General features: G+C 30.6%; 5 protein-coding genes across 7 annotated transcripts in view; 3 read left to right on the top strand and 2 right to left on the bottom strand.

Moving 5' to 3' along the window:
• Positions 1-3,997, top strand: part of LOC100647134 (synaptotagmin-6) — a 98,544-nt gene extending 94,547 nt beyond the window's left edge. Inside the window, exon 10 of the mRNA XM_003394035.4 lies at positions 995-3,997. Coding sequence (XP_003394083.1) covers positions 995-1,180 — 186 coding nt within the window. The 3' untranslated portion in view covers positions 1,181-3,997. The remainder of the gene's footprint in view (positions 1-994) is intronic.
• Positions 3,998-4,075: 78 nt separating this feature from the next.
• On the bottom strand, positions 4,076-7,347 carry LOC100647011 (caseinolytic peptidase B protein homolog). The gene is made up of 10 exons (XM_003394034.4): positions 6,619-7,347; positions 6,484-6,536; positions 6,235-6,424; positions 5,884-6,134; positions 5,713-5,803; positions 5,420-5,627; positions 5,193-5,325; positions 4,898-5,110; positions 4,517-4,814; positions 4,076-4,440 (listed from the first exon to the last, which is right to left on the bottom strand). The coding sequence occupies exons 1-10, from the start codon at positions 6,968-6,970 to the stop codon at positions 4,298-4,300; spliced, it is 1,932 nt and encodes a 643-aa protein (XP_003394082.2). The 5' UTR covers positions 6,971-7,347; the 3' UTR covers positions 4,076-4,297.
• A 602-nt stretch (positions 7,348-7,949) lies between these two features.
• Positions 7,950-15,379, top strand: LOC100646893 (heat shock 70 kDa protein 4). Of its 2 annotated transcripts, XM_003394033.3 has the most exons (12): positions 7,950-8,293; positions 9,421-9,619; positions 10,016-10,372; positions 10,500-10,821; positions 10,923-11,178; positions 11,264-11,394; positions 11,478-11,743; positions 12,135-12,242; positions 13,507-13,632; positions 13,729-13,968; positions 14,049-14,339; positions 14,425-15,379. In XM_003394033.3, exons 1-12 carry the CDS (start codon positions 8,178-8,180, stop codon positions 14,611-14,613), a joined length of 2,601 nt encoding a protein of 866 aa, XP_003394081.1. In that variant the 5' UTR covers positions 7,950-8,177; the 3' UTR covers positions 14,614-15,379. The 2 variants fall into 2 exon arrangements, with proteins under 2 accessions (XP_003394081.1, XP_012175811.1); XM_012320421.2 differs by lacking the exon at positions 12,135-12,242 and having other exon boundaries at positions 7,951-8,293.
• Positions 15,380-16,069: 690 nt separating this feature from the next.
• LOC100646770 (vacuolar ATPase assembly integral membrane protein VMA21 homolog) lies at positions 16,070-17,680 on the bottom strand. 2 transcript variants are annotated; one of them, XM_048410972.1, is made up of 4 exons: positions 17,539-17,680; positions 17,279-17,440; positions 17,083-17,188; positions 16,070-16,681 (listed from the first exon to the last, which is right to left on the bottom strand). In XM_048410972.1, the coding sequence occupies exons 2-4, from the start codon at positions 17,291-17,293 to the stop codon at positions 16,542-16,544; spliced, it is 261 nt and encodes an 86-aa protein (XP_048266929.1). In that variant the 5' UTR covers positions 17,294-17,440; positions 17,539-17,680; the 3' UTR covers positions 16,070-16,541. The 2 variants fall into 2 exon arrangements, with proteins under 2 accessions (XP_048266929.1, XP_003394080.1); XM_003394032.4 differs by lacking the exon at positions 17,539-17,680 and having other exon boundaries at positions 17,279-17,481.
• A 236-nt stretch (positions 17,681-17,916) lies between these two features.
• LOC100646649 (ragulator complex protein LAMTOR1) lies at positions 17,917-20,486 on the top strand. Its single transcript, XM_003394031.4, has 5 exons — positions 17,917-18,060; positions 18,312-18,388; positions 18,481-18,570; positions 18,699-18,897; positions 18,975-20,486. Exons 1-5 carry the CDS (start codon positions 18,016-18,018, stop codon positions 19,062-19,064), a joined length of 501 nt encoding a protein of 166 aa, XP_003394079.1. The 5' UTR covers positions 17,917-18,015; the 3' UTR covers positions 19,065-20,486.
• The last annotated feature ends 180 nt before the right edge of the window (positions 20,487-20,666 follow it).

Genomic DNA, 20,666 nt, shown 5'->3' with positions numbered 1-20,666 from the left:
CTCTCGTCTACGCTAAACGTTACGCTAGTAATAACGAAAAACAAATGTTCGTGCTTATATATACTATCCTTGTGTGGAAGCCTGTACTAGTTGAATAGAGAATTTATTTGCTTCGAGAAATCGCGTGTTTACATAGCGAGTTGGCGAAATGTCGGTCGCGATTATCGACGAGCGTTCTGTCGCGTCCGGAAAAAAGCCTCGAAGGAAAAAAGAGCAAACAAGAAAGAGACGACCTTCGTAGTCGTACGACGAGTCTAAACTGAATATCGATGAACTTCCGTGTTTTTTTTTTTTATAAAAGTCCTCAAGGATGATTCTTGAGTCAAACGATCGATCCAACGTTGCAAAATAGGCAATTCCAGCTGATTGGAAGCTTCAGAATAGTCTTATAGACACGCTACCTTTTCTTTCGCGTGATCACGTTTTGGTCGAAAATTTTGAAGCTCGCGGAATATACATGATGACATATATATCGTACAACGATAGTAAAGATTTATAGATCTTTAGAAGGCTATTCGTAGATGAAAGGAAATTTGTTGTTCACTGAAACTTTTACGATGGAACCGAGAGTACTTTTTTCAAACACTTGTCACAAATTTCTAAATATTTTCTGAAATAGGGTGATTTGTTCAAATCTTAACTTACTTTTCGTTAAAGTAAAACGAAATGTAACGGTATAGGAAGAAAGTAAATGGAGGAAATAAATTTGAAAAAGTAGTCCTTGCAACTCTAACATCCAAGTCTATATATTACGAACAAATAGCGATTCATCATTCATCAAACGAAACATTATTATTCATTATCGCGATCAATAATACACAAAAACGGATTGAACCCAGTGATGATGAGATATCGATAGATCTAATTGCTGCATCCATCGATTTTGATACTCGGAGTATATTCCTGAAAAACATTTTCATCGTATGTGAAAAGAAGAAGAAGAAAAAAAAAATGATTCAAATTGATAAAGTAATTGAACTAATTCTTTTGCAAGGTATGTGTGATGGACTCGAGCAACGAGTTTATCGGTGGGAACGTGATCGTCGGTTCCTGTATCGTTGGTCCAGCCACAGGAGTGATTCGGGGAGTGGAAGGAAGCGGAAGTCAAGGAAGAGAACACTGGCTTCATATGACTCAATCACCGAGGAAAACCATCGACATGTGGCACACGTTACACTAAAAGAAAAAGAAGAAGAGAAAGGAGTAGAAAAGCAAAAGAATCGATCGATGTTATGTTCGTCGCGTACCGTTTTCTAAAAAAAACAAAACGTGACCATTTTATGGGAACGTGGACACAATTTCCTCTTTATTCCTTTTTGTTTCGCTTCCTTGCCGAACTGCGAAGGGAAGGGTACAATCAGAAAGCATAGGATAAATAATCGGTAAATGGTATATGTAAACGACAGTAGCAGTGTTATATATGTGAAACCGCTTTTATCGATGTACTCGAGACCACTAACGAATAAGAAAACCACGAAAAAAATACATCGTTATTGTCCGTTTCAGCGAATCGCAAGGATCGATGTCCCTCGATCCTCGAGAATCTATTAATATGATATTTCACTGTAACAGATTTTCCGTAGGCTTGCTACGACCTTCGAGATTGAATCGTCTAATCTGAAGGAAATGGCACGTATTGCGAGATAAACAGTTCGTTTATTCATAAACAGGGAATCGTGTCACAGAAAGTGGATGGGAGAAAATTTTGAAGGAAGGAAGGAAGGAAGGAAGGAAGGAAGAAGGAGAAAAATTTGCGTATGGAGGAGACAATCGTTTCGTATATACACTACGTATTTGTATTTGCATTTGGTATTTGTATAATTTGTTTCTACTGGCGGCTAAATGTACCTTAAACAATCAGCAAGATAATTATTCCATTCGTGGTAACGAATACGAGTGATAGTAGATAATCGTGCTTCGAATGACGAGAAACACATGACCGTGCGTACTTTCCGTTACACAGTACTATGAAATTATTTGCTCGAAGTAATTTCAAGATAAGACGTTCAAAAGATGATTTTTGCTATAAGTAAATAAGATGGTGATAGAATAAAAGGTAGAAATAAACAAAAGAAAAGAAAAAAGAAAAAAAAGAAAGAAATAAAATACAGGAGAGAGAGAGAGAGAGAAGGATGGATAATTTGGTAAATGATATGTTTTTCTAGTCCTAATGTGATTTTTATTATAGCCTGAAATAACCGGAGTGGTTTCAGACTAGTATACATACGTATGTACTTCCTAGGCCTAAGTTTGTACTATGCAACAAAACTGACCTCAGAGAAGTACAAGGCGTGCTTGGATGCGCCATTGAATAATTACAAACGAACTGAAAGTCTAATGAAAACGATTCTCCTCCGATAAATATAGTATAATCGCGTTATCGTTGTTAATGTCATAATTATTTACGAGTACATAAGCAGCAACAGAAAATGCAAAAAATTGTCGCGTGTACTATTATCGTGTAACGTTCGTTCGGACACGAGTCTTAAAACTATTCAGCGCATGAACATTCGTATATCATACGGATGTTCCGAGATACTACCGAATAATAAAATATATATTTCTCGATTTATTACGTTCCTTTCACAAACTTTTGCCAGGCATACAACACCGCTAAAGAGTTAAAGAGAAATAAATAAATACAGAAACAAGAGATCAAATTCTATGTATTTAATAACGAAGTCTGATTTATACGAAAGATAACGAGGAAGAACAAACAAATAAAGAAAACCAAATGAAAACGTGAACATTTCCGACCAAAGTTTATCATATCATATATACCGATAATTTTGAAAATTTCAGAGCTTATATCTATTTATTGTTAATTTAAGAGAGTTCGACTAAGGAACCTGCCGTACTTATAAATATTTTAGGCTCGTACATACGTGTATTACAGCGATTTAAAATGTTTTTGATCCGTTGGCTGCGAGAATACTAATAATGTGACAAACGTTACCTGGTGAAAAGAAAAAAATAAAATTAAATGTTGATCATCGTTAAGTATGTTGTAAGTAAATATAAATATATGTTGTATAAACATATACATATACATATATCATGATATATGATTACGTAACACGTAACAGTTGGTGAAAATGAAAAAAGAGGGTTTGTTGGGAAGAAACGCTTAGCTAATTATGAGCGTGGTCCGAATCGTACGCTTAACTTATACTAAACAGTATTTCTATTATATTCCACATACATGGTATTTATATTAAAAAAAAAAAGACATATATGTACACATATATTCATATTTCATTTATATATACATATATAATATATTACATATACATATATATATATATATATATATATATATATATATATATATATCTTATATGTATATATTATATACATATAAAAATGTTCTTCTTGTACGTATACCGTGTAATAAAACAATCATTTTGGGTGTCTAATACAATACGCGCGTCCAACATTCCGAATATACTTGTAATAGCTGTGACGGCATGTAACGACTACATGAATTTCCGCGTTCGTCATAAATGATGAAACAGAATCTCTGTAAACGCTACATTTCTATCGTATTTCTACCATTAACTTTCATGCGCCTATTTCAAGAACGATCTCACGCGTCGCGATTATTTCTTGCTACTTTTCAATACAATACATAGATAGACATCCCGTTGTCGGACCTGAATTTGCCTTGCACAATAATATTTAAACCAAATGAAAATGCTCGCATCAATCGCGATTCCCAATGATTAGAACTACCCGATGATACCATTTGGTTTATGATCGTTGTACAAATAATAATTGATGAAAGAAATAAGGTTTATGGTATTACGGGGCGATCGATAAGCAACGCGGAGAAACAGTTTTCACAATCGATTTTCTGCACGTTTCGAAAATGTCTCTAGTCTTACTAACGTCGTAAAGAATGTACAATGTATCCTAAATGTGAAGTGTAATCGATATTTTCTTGTAATGTATCCTCGTGATTCGATTTAAAATAAAGAATTACTAATATCCATCAGAATCGTATATATCATTTCATCTATATATTAGAAACAAAGTGTAGGCTGTAATAGAAAGAAATTGTAAAAATTTGTACGGATATGATGGATTTTATAATTTTTATTTACATTTTCTTTTGTTATGGATCTCAAAATTATCGCGCATTATTAAACATACATTATTATTACAAACATTGTTTCATCTCTACAATAAATAATACAAAACATCTCAAATTTGTTTATTTATACGCACTATGAGATCAAGCTATAATACAGTTTCTACAGTTATTGAAATTATACACCTGCAACGATCTTTTATGGTATTAAAATGCCGAATTTACATTTGTTGTCAAATTCTCTGTAGAAAGGTCGACAAAATCTTTTGCACCTTTGCGTCGTATTGATAACGCTATATTTGCACTATTTTTATGCCATTTGACTTTAAGTAATACGCAACATCCCTTTTCTATAAAGAGAAAGAAACGATATTTCGTTAGAATTTGAAAAAAATTCTCTTTAAATATTAGTAATAATTTGCATACCTAATTGGCCTCGTTCATGAGCAGCAGCTAATTGGTTAACAACGCGTCTTTCAATTTCGTACTTAATAGAGCGTGCTCCGTAATGAGTGTCGTATCCTTCGGCTAAAAGTGACAAAACTTCTCTATTCCACTTCAATTCTATTTTATGCCTTTTCTTCGCACGATCTGCCCAAGTTTCCAATTCTTTTACAACTAACGATATAAGTTCAGATTGAGAAAATGGTAAAAAGTATACGATTTCATTTATTCTACCCAAAAACTCGTCTCTACCGAAGTGTGACTTCAATATCGGCCTCACCTGTAAAATGGACATTTTTTTTTTTTTTTTTTAAATTCGTTCTAAAAATGTTAAAAAAATATTTTAAAGAAATTAATACATACTACTTCGTCTTTAAATTTACGAGATATTTCAATGTGTTCTGGATCCTCCTCTGTATCAGCATTCTTATCCAGTTTTTGCTCCATTACACGTTGGGCTTCTTCTCTAAGGTGTACCGCGTGATCAGCGATTACCTCGCTTGCCAAATTTGATGTCATTATAAAAATTGCATTTTTGCATTCGATTGTTTTACCTTTACCGTCGGTGAGTCTTCCCTAAACAAATATTTAGATTTTCATTTTGATATAATATTTTAATGTCATAAATTCAATTAGTAACACGCAGAAGTAATCATACTTCGTCAAACAATTGTAACAAAACAGTCAGTACATCAGGATGTGCTTTATCAACCTCATCAAATAGTACAACAGCATTTGGACATTTCCTTAAAAGTTTTGTTAATTGTCCACCATCATCATGGCCAATATATCTAACCGATACAATAAAAAAGATGAATAACCGGTAGGTTATGTTTATAATATCTGAAATATACATATAGCGTGATAAATAGAAATAAAATTTACCCTGGTGGCGCACCAATCAGTTTAGCAACTTCATGTTTTTCTTGATACTCTGACATATCCAATCGAATAAATCCTTCCTGTTTATTTTTATGTATATATGCAGCTAATTGTTTAGCCAATTCAGTTTTTCCAATTCCTGATGAACCTAAGAAAAGAAATACTAAGGGATGTTTTTCATCTATCCATCCATTCTCTTTCCTTCTAATAGCTGCAATTACACAGAGTATTACAAAAGGTATTATATACGCCTTATGTTTATATATAAATTATTAAGCGTATAAAATAAATCTTACTAGATGCAACGATAGATATTGCTCCAGTTTGTCCAACGATATACTGTCTCAAACGTTGCTCTAGTGGGAATCTACGACGTTCTTCTAATTCCTGTTTATAATATCAGGCAAAAAAATGGATCAAAAATAGTACTATATAAAGATCAAAACGTTGTTTTTAATCATATGTACTTTTTCCTTCATTATTTCATCATATTTTATCGCGCGTTTTATAAGCATTTCTTTGACTTCTCCGTCTTTAGCATATTCTACTGCTCTATATCCTGATTCATTTTTCATTGTTGGATCAGCGCCTGCTTCTAATAATGCTTGTACACAAGGCTTAGAGTCTGCTAAAACGGCATAATGTAATGCTGTAAAACCTTTGAAAGTGGCCCTACTATTCAAATGATCGCAAAATTCTTCCTCCCTTATCATGAGCACTGGAAATTTGAAAATTTGTGCAATATCTCGTTAAATATGAATAATATATACAACTACTCCATTTTTATTTAATTATTGTAATTTGTTTCAATCTTGTACCATCCAAAGTATGTAATCCTTTTTCTATAGCAGTTCCATAAACATTAATGAATTCATCTTGAGCATTAACATCTGCTCCATGTTTTAATAAAAGTTTCACGACCTCTGGTTTTGCATTAATAGCAGCAAGGTGCAATGCTGTCCAGCCTAATGGATGGCGCATATTTACATCAATACCTTCTTTTATAATCTACAAACCGACAGTTTCTTAGTAATTCATACTATAATGAAATACCTGTTTATACTCACATTCGTTAACTCTTCAATATTGCCATATTTTGCAGCCAGAAAAAACTGTTTATCTATTAAAAAATATTGATAATAAATGTATATTTGTTCCATGTAATCACATATACAAAGCATATCTTCTTTAATAATATATACCTCTGTGATTTTTGGCTTCACAAAGAGCTATGGTTATGCCAATACCACCTAGTATAAATCCCAAGTTTTTGAAATTTTTTTTTTCATCATTAATGTCATATTTATTTCGTAAGACTTTCATTCTTCTTAATAAAGGGCGAATTTCCTTCGATTTAAGTATATCCAAAAATTTATATAATGGATACATATGTTCCTGAAGTTTCCAATAGAGCTGGGCATAACCTTTACCATTTTGATAGAACACACTTTTTATCTCATTTGCTGTCCATAAATTTCCTTTATTCATCAGAGTCGTTAAATTTTTATTCCTTCTTATAATTGAACAGAATCGTAAATTACACAGACGCGACATTTTACAAATGTGGATATCATGTACTTATGCGTTTGGACCGTATGATTTTTATATTACTCAATTATATCTACTACTTATTACTAGTATATCGATATATGAATTCATTGAATAACTGCCAATAATTCATATAATAATGCAGTAATACAAATCGCACTATATTTACGTTTTTGACCGCTTTATTTCGAGACTGCTTTAAATCACGCTCTTGTATACAAGCGCGACATATCATGCAACATTTTATGAAATTGAACTGACGCATAACATAATATATACATACTTAAGGGAGCAACATTTGCTCTTGATTATATGTGTAAATATAGTCGACATAAGTAATTTTATCAGAACGTAACATACAATTTGCACATACATATTCATATAAAATATAACATATACATATAATGTTTACAATTATAATTCCATGTAATTGTAATAATTGTAATGTGTGTGTGTGTGCGCGCGTGCGTGTGTGCGTGTGCGCGCGCGCGTGTGTGTATTTTATTTTATATATATATATATATATATATATATATATATATATCACTCATTAGTTCCACATATAACCTTACTATAATCAAAAAATTGTAACAGTGTAAAAATTTGTAAAATAACGTTGTTTAACATATTCAATTACAGTAATTCAAAATTTGTTTCACAACAGGCATACCGTCGTGCAAACCAATCATACTCGTGCGCAAAATTTGCTATATATAAATTCAAAATTTGCGAGAAACGATACGCGGGGAGAAAGGAAATGTAATAGTATAATTTCGTCTAATCGATTATTTGTATATAGACATGGTAATTTGTAGCAAAATAATGTAGTGTATCGATCCATTATTTTCGATCCTTCGAGAAATGAAACTGACGATGTCTAAGAGGAAAATTCCAATGGCGCATAATTCCAGAATGTTCCAGAGCAGCCGATTGACCAATAGGAATCGTATACCGCAGCGCCATGATTGGTGAATTTTCAGCAGAAGTTAGCAGAAAGAAGTAATCACAGTTACCGTGCGGAGAGCATTTCATTCAGACTATTGCGTGAGTGTAGAGCGAGAATTTATCCACCGTACACGATAATTATTAACGCGATATCTAAACGACTATCAATCACTCGTTAATCCTTGTCCAAGATCAACGTTTAATCTTTGATTTACGTAAGATAGTATTATTCAGTGTCGTAAAGAAAACGTCGTACCCAGTCTCAGCCATGGCTGCTATGTCCGTGATCGGAATTGACTTTGGTAACGAAAGCTGTTATGTGGCTGTAGCACGGGCGGGAGGCATTGAAACTATAACTAATGATTACAGTCTTCGAAATACACCGTAAGTTTCTTTTATTATAATAATCGATACCTAATTTTTTCTCTTTTGTAGAAAGATACCGGTGCTCACCCGGTATCTCCAAGTATTTCTCTTGTTTTGCTGATTTACGTGAAAATTTTACGTAAAAATAGTAGAACAATTTAAAAGTAGTAATACATAATTCATTTCTGTACAAGTAATATGTAAAGTAGATGATGCAGTATTCGATCATTGCCATTTATGTTCAAATCGTTTTATCTACTTAAGCATACACGCTTACTTTCACATGACTAAGAAGTACAAAAAAGTCCATAACGTGTAGTTATGGTCCACGAGCAATTTTTTCTTTATTTGAATTTGGCGTAGTCATGTAAAACGGAATCAACAATCGATTTAAGTCAGAATAAATGTAATGAATAAGACGTGACGTTACTACTTATTCTACTACTACTACTATTATATTCCCAGTCTCTTTGTGTACAAAATGTATACGAATTGTTATTTTTTTTTACGTTTGAGTTATCGAAAATTATATCTGAACGCGACGAATTTATATGTATTACTCGTATGTAGATCGATATTAGAGTATTTGATAATCGTATTATTACGTAAATAAATTGTTATGATATTTGTTATATTTTTTTTTTATCTAATATTTTATCTATATTAATAAAATGTTTAAAATATGAAAAAGAAATATTTGTAAAAATATAGATATTAAAGTGTATGTAATAATTTAATATTTTCATTATTAATTTTTAGAACGTTAAATATAATTTATTTTTATTAATTCTGTTCTTATATAAATGTCATGTTATTAAGATTTACGTTTTTAAAATGACAAAAAAGCTGATATTTTTCATGCATGTAAATAGGTGTTTTATTATTAATTTCTCCTCTCATAATTTTATAATCTACAATATTTTATTAGATTTTTTACTGAGAGAATTAATAAATTGAAAGTTCAAGATTTTTATGTTCTTTAACATATATATACTTCAGTATGAAAAGCAGACTTTCAGGATTATTAGATTATTCTAAAAATTATATATAATATTGTATGATGTACACATGCTTGTTCAATATAATGTGAATTTTATGCATGCCGTGGTAGGTGAAATTTGTATTTACATAAATATTGATTTTAGATCATGTGTAGCATTCAGTGGGAAAAATCGAATTCTTGGTGTAGCTGCTAAGAATCAGATGGTGACCAATATGAAAAATACCATTCATGGATTTAAAAGACTATTGGGTAGAAAATATAATGACCCACAGGTACAAAGAGAGCTTCAGACATTACCTTTTAAGGTAACTCATCAGTCAGATGGAGGTATTGGTATACATGTAAGTTGTTTTTAGATATGGAATTATATCTTTTCTATTATATCTCAGCAATAAAATTTAATGATTTATGGTTATATTATTAATATTTTATAACATATATAGCTATTTTATAAAATTGTAGTAATTATTGTATTTTACATGTAAAAATGTTATGGGAAAATAATATGATCTTTTTTAATTATCTAATGTGATATTAGACGTTACTTAGATTCAATCTGGGCATTGTGCCAGATTTCTCACATTTATAGGGACTCATATCTTATTTATATCTCTTTAGAGCAGTTAAAACATGATGAATCATGTCATATATAATTTGTACAATAAAAACTATAATGATAAAAGTAATTATGTAACAAGTACAAAGTAAAGGTATTTATACTTATTTCTAAATTTTAGGTACAATATTTGGGAGAGGAACACATTTTCTCACCCGAGCAAATAACTGCGATGTTATTTACAAAATTAAAAGATATATCTGAATCTGCACTTCAAACTGTTGTTAATGACTGCGTTATTTCTGTTCCATCATATTACACACAAGCTGAACGTCAGGCATTGCTTGATGCTGCACGAATTGCTGGTTTAAATGTTCTTAGATTATTTAACGAAACAACAGCTACTGCTTTGTGCTATGGCATCTATAAGCAAGATTTACCAGCACCTGATGCACCTCCGAGAAATGTAGTCTTTGTTGATTGTGGCTATGCAAGCTTACAAGTAAGCATTTGCGCATTCCACAAAGGAAAACTAAAGGTATGTAATGAGTTTAATTATCTTAGTAGTAATTATCTTAACTGGTATTAATAGTTATATACTTGCAAAAACAATAAAATTAATATGAAATAATCGTACATATATAAATGTTATATTTTATTTCTAGATGATAGCTAGTACTTTTGATAGTCAATTGGGTGGAAGGAATATAGATTCTATTTTAGCAGAACATTTTTGTAAGGAATTTCAGTCACGTTATAATATTGATGCGCATAACAATCCACGTGCATATATAAGACTACTAGCGGAAGTAGAGAAATTGAAAAAACAAATGTCAGCCAATTCAACGATGCTTCCTCTTAATATTGAATGTTTTATGGATGAGAAAGATGTACATGGTGAAATGAAACGAGCAGATATGGAAGCAATGTGTGCACACTTATTTAAACGCGTTGAATCGACTTTACGTCGATGCCTCGAAGATTCTAGTATGTTTTATTTTGCATTTAATGTTGTTACACATGTAGTTTAATTTTACATAAAATATATTTTCCATTAATTATATATTAATCTGCAATACCTTTTGTAGAATTAAAGTTAGAAGACATTCATTCAGTTGAATTAGCGGGTGGTTCTAGTCGTGTTCCTGCTATCAAACGGTTGGTTGAAGAAGTGTTTGGTCGTACTGTATCTACGACATTAAATCAAGATGAGGCGGTTTCACGAGGATGCGCACTTCAATGCGCGATGTTGAGTCCCGCTGTTAGAGTTCGTGACTTCTCGGTAACTGATATTCAACCGTATCCCTTGAAATTAACGTGGGATCCTACTCAAGGGGAAGACGGGTACATTAATATTCGCATTTTATGTATAATATTAAGGATATTTAAAGAAGGACACATTTTTCTGATTTTCGTGCTATTATTTTAGTGAAATGGAGATCTTTGGACACAATCATTCTGTACCATTCTCGAAAACGTTGACATTTTATCGATCAAATCCATTTACACTCACTGCAAGTTATACTATGCCATTAGCATCATATCCTCGAACCCATGTTGGTAAGCATTTAATTCTTTTTATTATTTAATAATTCTTTCTTATTACTTAATAGTACCTTACTATATAAACAACATTTTTACAGGTACATACACAATAAAGAATGTAAAGCCAACGCCGGAAGGTGAATTGTCGAAAGTAAAAGTAAAAGTAAGGATAAACTTGAACGGAATTCTTACTATTGTATCGGCTTCATTGATCGAGAAACGTGAACTCACACAACAAGAAAAAGAAGAAGAAGAGAAACAGCAACAGCAGCAACAGCAAAATAACATGGACGTTGATCAGCAGCAAGACAGGAAAGATAAATCTGATCAAGAAGCACAGGCAAATGAACCACCAGCACCTGAAGTATGTATATTCATTGTTACTTCACCTTTCATTCAAATTATATGTATTCAAGGTCGTTTTTTTATCAACTTACGTGTAATAATATTAACATTTAGTATAACATTTACTTTGTAATACATTCATAAAATTATATTAACTTGGGATTAGGTTTACCTAACACTGTTTGTTGAGCTAAATAATAATGGTATGTCCAATAAAATAATACTTGAAAAAAAAAAAGAAAAAGAAAAGAAAGGTTCATTGCATAAACAACAATTATACTACAATGAAGTGTAAATTAGATGGAAACTCATTAAATTCATTCTTTGGTATAAACTTTTGTAGAAGAACACAGTATTCATTCATGCTTTGAATGTCTGATGCATGACTATGTGAGTTTATTGTGGTTTAGGTGAGCATGGATAAAACGCGACGGAACTCAGATGCTGATGATGGTGGAAGAGGTGCGGGGGGTTCTGCCCCTTCCTACTCCTCCAGGATTCTCTCTTGGCTCAGCTCGGTACGCGACACACTATCATTACTTGGACCCATATGTTAACTGAAACATGTGCAATAATTTATGACTTTTGCTTAGGTTGTTCTATTATTATAAGTCATCAATGGTTACGCGAATAGCTTGTCGCGTGTAAAAGTGGCATAAGACTTTTATTTCTTTCATCACGTCAGCATCGTCAATTACTTGTTATAAGATCATTGTAATCATAAAATGAAATGTCCTGCATGATATGAAAATCGCGTGCTACGTATTATATATGTTATACTATTCACTGTCTCAATGAAGAAGAAAAGAAAAAAAAACATTTTCTTAAGCACATTTTATCATTCTAAAAGAACTAAGATCTGAAAATGTTAGGTTCGTTTGCAATGCAATTGCTTGTGATATGTCTCTATACCTATTTAATATTTCGAATACATTGATAAATTAATCAAATTCTATTGATTCGTGTATATCTAATATAAATTATTTATGACCTAGAAGTTTCCTACACATTGTAGTTTCTTTAGTGCATGATATTTAGTTGTACTCAAAGGTTTTAAGTCTGTGTCGATTTCTTCTGCAAACTCGGTTAATAATAGCAACGTATAAGAGAAAATAACGCAGTCAGAATATTTAATTTGAAAACGATTATCGATATAAACATATGCATATTATAATCTCGTGCAAAGTGTTATTGATGCATATGGGTCCAAGATACAGCTGTGTCACGCCGTGCTGTCTGTCTTTGCTCAGTTACTTTTCTACTGGGTCGCAGAAGGAAAAGAGACAGTAACTTTTTATAATGCAATAGCTATCGATGTGCTAAAATTGTGAAGGCAGGCAATGCGGTTCGGTTTTCGATTCGCATATTTTATGTAAATTTTCTTCTCTATATAACCACATAATATATCTTGAAGTTGAAGTAAGACGAATTGAAAACCGCTCGCATAAGTATAATGCCCCTCTTTATCCTCTACTCATTTCTATCATCACCTGACTTCCAGTTTGTGTGCCTTGGTTTAAAACGTTTCAGTTTTATTATGACATTATTATGTTTATTTTATCTATCGTGTGTGATTACGAATTATTACATTAAGAATAAGGAATCATTTTTAATATTCTTAAGAATGCTGGATAAAAGAATTAACATAGAATGTTTTATATGTATTTCTTTCGTTAGTATTTATAATAATAAAAAAACAAATTTTATTTTAATGTAAATTTTATTGTAGATATGTATAGATAGATAAAAATATTTCATTTGGATATTTTATTATTTTTGAAGGGAGACGATAAAAATGACGAAAGTAAGGGTAAAAAGAAAATTCCTATTCGTACCATTGATTTACCCGTGGATATGTGTGAATACGGACTTTCTCAGCGTGATTTAGACATCGCATTGGAAAAAGAGGTAAATTATGTTCATTACGTTTATTTAATTTATTGTTAGTACATTTTTTATAATACGTATACTCATTCTATATTAATATATGTATTTACATCAAAGTCCAAGATGATCGCTGAAGATAAACAGGAAAAGGAACGCGTTGATGCCCGTAACGCATTAGAAGAATATGTTTACGATTTACGTGCTAAGCTGTCGGAGGAGGATCAGTTGTCCACATTTATTACGGAAGATGACAAAGAAACGCTTTATTGTACATTAGATGAAACTGAAAATTGGCTGTACGAAGAAGGTGAAGATTGCCAGCGACAAGTTTATTCAGAACGGTTAACACGCCTTAAGGTAAGTTACATTTATACTTTTTATTAGATACTGAATAAACATTTTCGTTTCAAAATTGAAAATTGTATGTTTTATGTTAGTCACAAGGTGAACCAATTAAAGAAAGACGAATAGAATTTGAAGGCAGAGGCTACGCTCTTGATGAATTAGCAGGAGCTTTGCAACTTGCTAAAAAAGGGATAGATCTCATTAGATCATCCAATGGAAAGGATGATAAATATTCCCACCTAACGGAAGAAGAGGTAAAGAAGGTTGAAAAAGCAGTGCAAGAAAAATGGACGTGGCTAGAAGAGAAACGCATGCTTCTTGCCAGTACACCTCGCACACAACAACCGCCAGTTACTGTAGCTCAAATTCGTGCAGAGAAGCAGGTATTTGAAGCATATATCTAATTTAATGTATAACTGATACGTTTATACATATTGCCTTTTACATATTCTCTTTGTGTTTTAACAGTCACTGGATAGTGTCGTAGTACCAATTTTAAATAAACCAAAACCTAAAGTCGATCCACCAAAAGAGGAGAAACCTAAAGACAAAGCTTCTGAAGCTCATCAAAAAAATAATCAAAATAGTCAAGGCGATGCTCACTCTCAAACCAATCAACAACAACAACACCAGGAAGAGAAAATGGATGTTGAGTAACGGTCATCCAATTTTATGTGTGTTTAATATTATTAAATCTACCATGATTAAAATAACGAAAATATGTCATTACACAAGTCATTTTTATCATGTCACAAAAGCGCCTGATATGTTCTTAGTTAGCAGATGCGATTGTTTTTTTCTTTTCTTTACCCATCACAATTTATTGCTAAGTTTGCAATTTACTGATAAGTTAACCTATTTAAGAACAACTATCATTAATCTAAGTATATTGAAATTTGAAGAATTTTTTTTCTATAAATCACTTAAACAAAGTTGTATGTATATTTTACGTTCAATTAATTTAACTAATATATCATTATAAAATTATTTCATTCAAGTAAATTTCTATAAAAATAGAGGTGAACATTGAATAAATAAAGATAGGCGCTGACATTTTTAAATTTCGTTTTATATTGATAAAAACGTATAAAAAAATTTTCTTTTTTGACACGTGTATATGTATCCACTGCATTCGTTTATGAAAAATAATCGATTAAGTTAAAAGTACACGATAGTTGTAACGAGCTTCTTATTTCTTAGGACGTTACAGGAATATTATTTTTGTAATGTAATTACAAAATTCTTCAAGCTTTAATATGCTTTTAGGAAAGCATAACAAAATTTTTATCAGTGGAATACTCTAAAGAGATCCCTGATTTCATTGCCAGTAAGATTTAATACATTGTGTCCTATAATGTATAGAACAAGTATTAAGTTAGAGCTAATGTACACTAAATTAAATTGTGAAGTAGTTAATATCGCAGGCGATTTTATGTATTTAATTACAATAAGCATTCATTCCAACACTTCCTAGGCCGACAGCAAAATATTCTGTCACACAAACTTTTGTTGCATTTAAGATACTTAAATAAATTAATATTTCATTAAAGAAGTTTATTAAGCTTGTTCTAGGATTTGCTTACAGCTTTGTATGTTTGAAAGGGCTGCTAACTTGAATCGTGTATATTTTATGATATTTCAACATTGTCAAAGCTTTGATGACATGAAATTACGAGAAATGAAATTATAGTTAGGTATATTGTACATAATTCATAGTTTTTCATAAAAGTAAAATATTTTGCCTTTCAAATTGTGTTCTAATTAATTCGATAAATATCTTTTTTTTTTATAGTTGTTGCAACGGTACTGTTCATTGGTACTAGAAGGGAATCAGTGGTATATTGTGTTGCATTGTATATTGATCACGATTTGTTTTGTTATTTATTCCTCCTTAAAGGTAGAAATAAAATACATGACACTACTATTTAGTGTTATTAGGGGCGGATTTGTACTGAAATTTTGTAATAATCTTCTGTATTTTATTCCCCTTTCTAAAAATTCGTATTTGTATCTTTTTAAGTAGCTATTTCGAAATTATCAGCCTAAATACTACAAAGGATTATAAATTCGCCCCTAATCTAGTACTGTGATCGGTAAAGTGCACTACGATTAATTTATGCATCTGATGTGATTTATTGAGGCACTAGAAATTATAAACTAATCTACTACAAACTACTACTACATCTTTCTCAAATGTAAAAGCAAAATATATGTAATGGAATTATATTCCATATAGATATATGTATATTGTAAAGTTTTTGTGCTGTACAATATGCAAATATTGTGTGGGAATGTCACTGCTTCTTTTTATTTAATAATTACGTTTCATTAATTGGTACAAGTACAGTTATATTCGTCCTTCATGCAATTTCACATCATTAAACAAAAAAAAAAAAAAAGAAAAAAAAAAGAAATAGGAGAAAAATATCGAAACATTAACAAAAAAGTATGCAATTGCAGAATGTAACGCAATACAATGTAACATGTTTTTTTTTTCCAATGACTATACGCGAATAAATGTGTTATCAAAAAAGTGTACTTAATCATATATGTGTTTCAAATACAAAAAAAAAAAAAAAAAATGATTAGTCTCGTTTCGTCTGTGTCTTCGATTGATCATCGAAGTATGCGCGATATATAAAAGCGCCCAAAGCTACGTGTAAGACAAGGATCGCAACTCCAGCTGAATACACGTTGCTTGGCACCTGATCGAGCCCCAATAATCCTAAAATGTATAAAAATTTGTTTAAAATATTGATACAATGTCAAAATTATATTCGTAAATATGTGTATATCATGGGTATATACTAACGTAATAATCAAAAGTATATATTGTGATGTACTGTATTAAGTAATTTATGTATATGTAACATTTCAATTCATAAAGTTTGTACATAAAAGGTATAAAATATTGGCTATTAGATTTAAAAATATGCAAAAAATATTCTCAAATATTCTCAAAAATTATTTACTATTCATGTTTATGTTAAACTATATTATTCTTGAATACTTTTCCTAAATATTAAATTAATATATATAATTTTATTAGATATAATCAACAAAATATAATTTTTTAAATGTATGTAAAAAAGTTAAACATTCTAATAGCATTGTTTGCTTCCATACCATCAAAAATAAAAATCTTGCTAGCAAAAAATGAAAATACAGGTAAGGCTATTATCACCATACAGTGGAATAATACTGTTTTAAAGACTTCTAATTCTGGTAATTCCTGGAAATAAAACTACGTATTAAAGATATTATTATATTTAAATACATATATACGATACATCAATGAATTAAAATGTAAAAATGAACACACCTTGATACTTGCCATGATGTAGATGTATTTTTTAATTAAAATTTCCTTAATACTATTCAGTTACCAGTTACAATACCAATTTTATAAGATTTAAAGATATATATAGTATTATCATTATATTACTAATTTAGAAAAATATAATTCAACGGTTTTTATTAATGTCTAAGAAAAAATTGGAAATGAATATGTATTATTTATATAGAAAGTTGAAAGATCATTTCCTTTTCTATTTTAGTATACTATTTTGTTGAATGACATACATGTATAAATCTGTATATAGAACTTATATGATATTATATAGTAAGAAGATAAGTCTGATATTTTGATGGATAATAATTCAAACAGCAACGTAATACGATAAATTCGTACACTCGTTATCTTGTGAATATTTAAGGTTATGTTATTCGATTTAGTACGTTATAAATCCCACCAGAGGAAGGTGTGTATCTCGCATGTCCATATCCTTTTTGTTAGCGTTTTCGTATCTGGTTTAAAAAGATTGTCACACGTTGCACTTTGTATAATTGGCCAGTTTCTTTTAGTCATAAATCCATCTCAATAAATCACTTTAGTTGTCACTCTTCTCGCAGTATATTGCATTTCTGGACAGTGATTGAAGCGCAGTATCGGCACGTCCAGAGCTGATTCATTTGATTGTATACAGGAATGAAGATTAAAAATAATACGTTGTAGCAATACGTCACTGGTTATAAAGTGTTAAAAATTCATTTATAAGTATGGGATGTTGTTACAGTTTTTGCAAAGAAGACAGCGACCCGCAGGTAATAAATTAAATTATTTTAGTCAAGTGGGATGTTTTGGAAGCTCAATTTATCGTATAACATTAAATATGTTAAAGGATACATATAAACTTTTATCGCAATTTCACTTATTCGGATTACGTATATAACACTGAAATAGTCAAAATGTATATTATACTCTTATATGATTCACATTTATAAAATTGAAATAAAATTCAAAGACTAGAATTTAAATTAATTAAAACATATAATTTATCTGTTTATCTTTGTAGAGTGGGGAAGCAAATGAAAGGACACATTTGTTGGTAGATCCTGTCAGTAATAACACAAATATACCTAGAGTACACAGGTGTGTTTTTTGTATATGTATATATATATATGTATATTTATATATGATATAGATAAAAGTTGTTCAAGCTTTTTCATTTCTTTTCCTTTCAGTGATGATTATGTTAACCAATACGCAAGTTCAGCACCCAAAAAAACAGATGAACAAAGTGCATTAAATAGAATTTTACATGAAACAGCTGCGTGAGTGTTTGTTTCTGCCTTTCTTAGTCCTTATGTTTATGTTGCCTTTTTTTTTTTTTTTCTTTATAGTTATTTGGTAGAATATCATAATAAAGATCAATTTATTATGTTGATATATTTAATTTCAGTAATGTGATAGATGTTGGAGCACTAGATTCACATAACTTAGAACAGCACGAATATATGGATAGATCGCGTGCATATTCTAAACGTATAGAAGCTGGAGGTATTAAAGTACCTGATAGTACATCTTGCTTACTCAAAGATGTTCCTGCCCCAGAAAAAATATTGGCAGCAGAACCTCTTGATGCTGAAGATCATGGACTGGTAAACATATATTATATGCAACGTAACATTATATTATTTAAATATTTATTAATTTTTATATATGCTTTTATTTATAGATAACAGAAATGCTCCATAAGGCTGTGACAGCATTAGAAGATGTTAATGTTGAACACAAGGAAGATTTAGTAGTTCCTTTTTTATCGTGATCTTTTGGCATTTCCTCAGCAGGGTTACATCTTGCTTGAGTGAAATCATTGTACTACACAACACTAAAAACATCATACATCTTTCCAAAATCAATTATCGATAAGTTAATCTGAATTTACTTCAGATTTTAGAATAGAGTGGGGCTAAACGTCCAACGGGTAAAATGCCCCGAATTTTAAATCTCCTGTTTGTAAACAGTCGGTTGAATATCGCATAATGTTATTTAGACAGCGAGCGTTAGCGGGAGGGACTGCAGAGTCGCCATTCGCTCACGAGCGTTTGTGCGAGTCTTTGTCATACGAAGATCATAAATTTGGGACTTTTTATACCCTTGACCTTTAGCTCCATCCTATCTTACTTGAATTTGAATATTGATGAAGCATTATAATCTGGTGTAATGTAGACAAAAGTTCAGGTACTACTTCTTAATAACGAAATGTTAAAATGGCTTGACAGTTTTTCTGAATATACAAAATTGTTTTAAGATGTTACAAGTTAATATATTTCCAAACGACCAGTCTTTAATGAAAAAGCTGAATTTGGTAGTGCTTTTCCATAATTTATATACGATACTGTAAAAAGATAAAACCACTGTTATTAATCTCCACTAAGATGTATATCGAGAAACCATATAAAAGGGCTATTTTGTCATAATTTAATAAACGCAATCATATATTATAAATTTATCATTTTTCGCATTAAAATTTGCAAAATTAAGTTTTAACAAGCGAATAACTAACTTTTCTTTTAACGTTCTATCAGCGTTAAGAATATTTCATATACGTAAACGGCATTATACGAAACATGGTAGTTAATATGTAGATTCAGTAACAATTAATATTCACGAACGCGACTGGAATATATTTCGTTACTCATATTAAAATGTATATTTTAATTAACATGCACATCTTTGTCTCTTTTATATTGTACGTATTTCGTTTTTATTTTATATTTGCTACAGTGTTGCGAAAAGTATGTACAATTTCAAGTGAGATGAAGCTCTTAACTTAAACATATACATGTGATATTTATATAAATTAGTACTATTACTAATATTATATTCTTTACTCATTGCCACTTTTCTTATATGTATTTCGTTCATCAAAATTTGTTAATTTTATATTTTATTAAAATTATAATAGTTATTACTCCGCTATCATCTCTTATTAATTGATATGCGATATGATAAATAAACAATATAAATTGTGTAATTATATATTGTTTTGTGAATAATAAGTCATATTAAATAAACTTAATTACAGTCAACAATAAACGATGATTAAACAAACGTTGTATAAGCCGCAGTTGTTACATTATTAGCTAATTGTTTATTGAAAATTGTAAGAATTAATTTGTAATCAACGGATAAAGACCGTCAATATTGGTTATTTATTATTTCGTAAAATATATTTATAAAAATACTTTCTTTTCGTATTTAAATGCTCCACCTTTAACACATTGAATACTATTCTACTACTCTAATACTATTTCAGGAATAAGAAACTTCGACTTTGGACAGAATTATTCAGTATATAGAGTATTTATTTTTAAATATCGTAGGATTGAATTACGTAATTCGTTATGAAATTTTACTCGGGAAT

This window comes from Bombus terrestris, chromosome 2, assembly GCF_910591885.1.
Source record: "Bombus terrestris chromosome 2, iyBomTerr1.2, whole genome shotgun sequence".
Classification (NCBI taxonomy): Eukaryota; Metazoa; Arthropoda; class Insecta; order Hymenoptera; family Apidae; genus Bombus; species Bombus terrestris.
The sequence above is the reverse complement of the archived record's forward strand: the minus strand, read 5'-3'. Positions and strand labels throughout refer to the sequence as shown.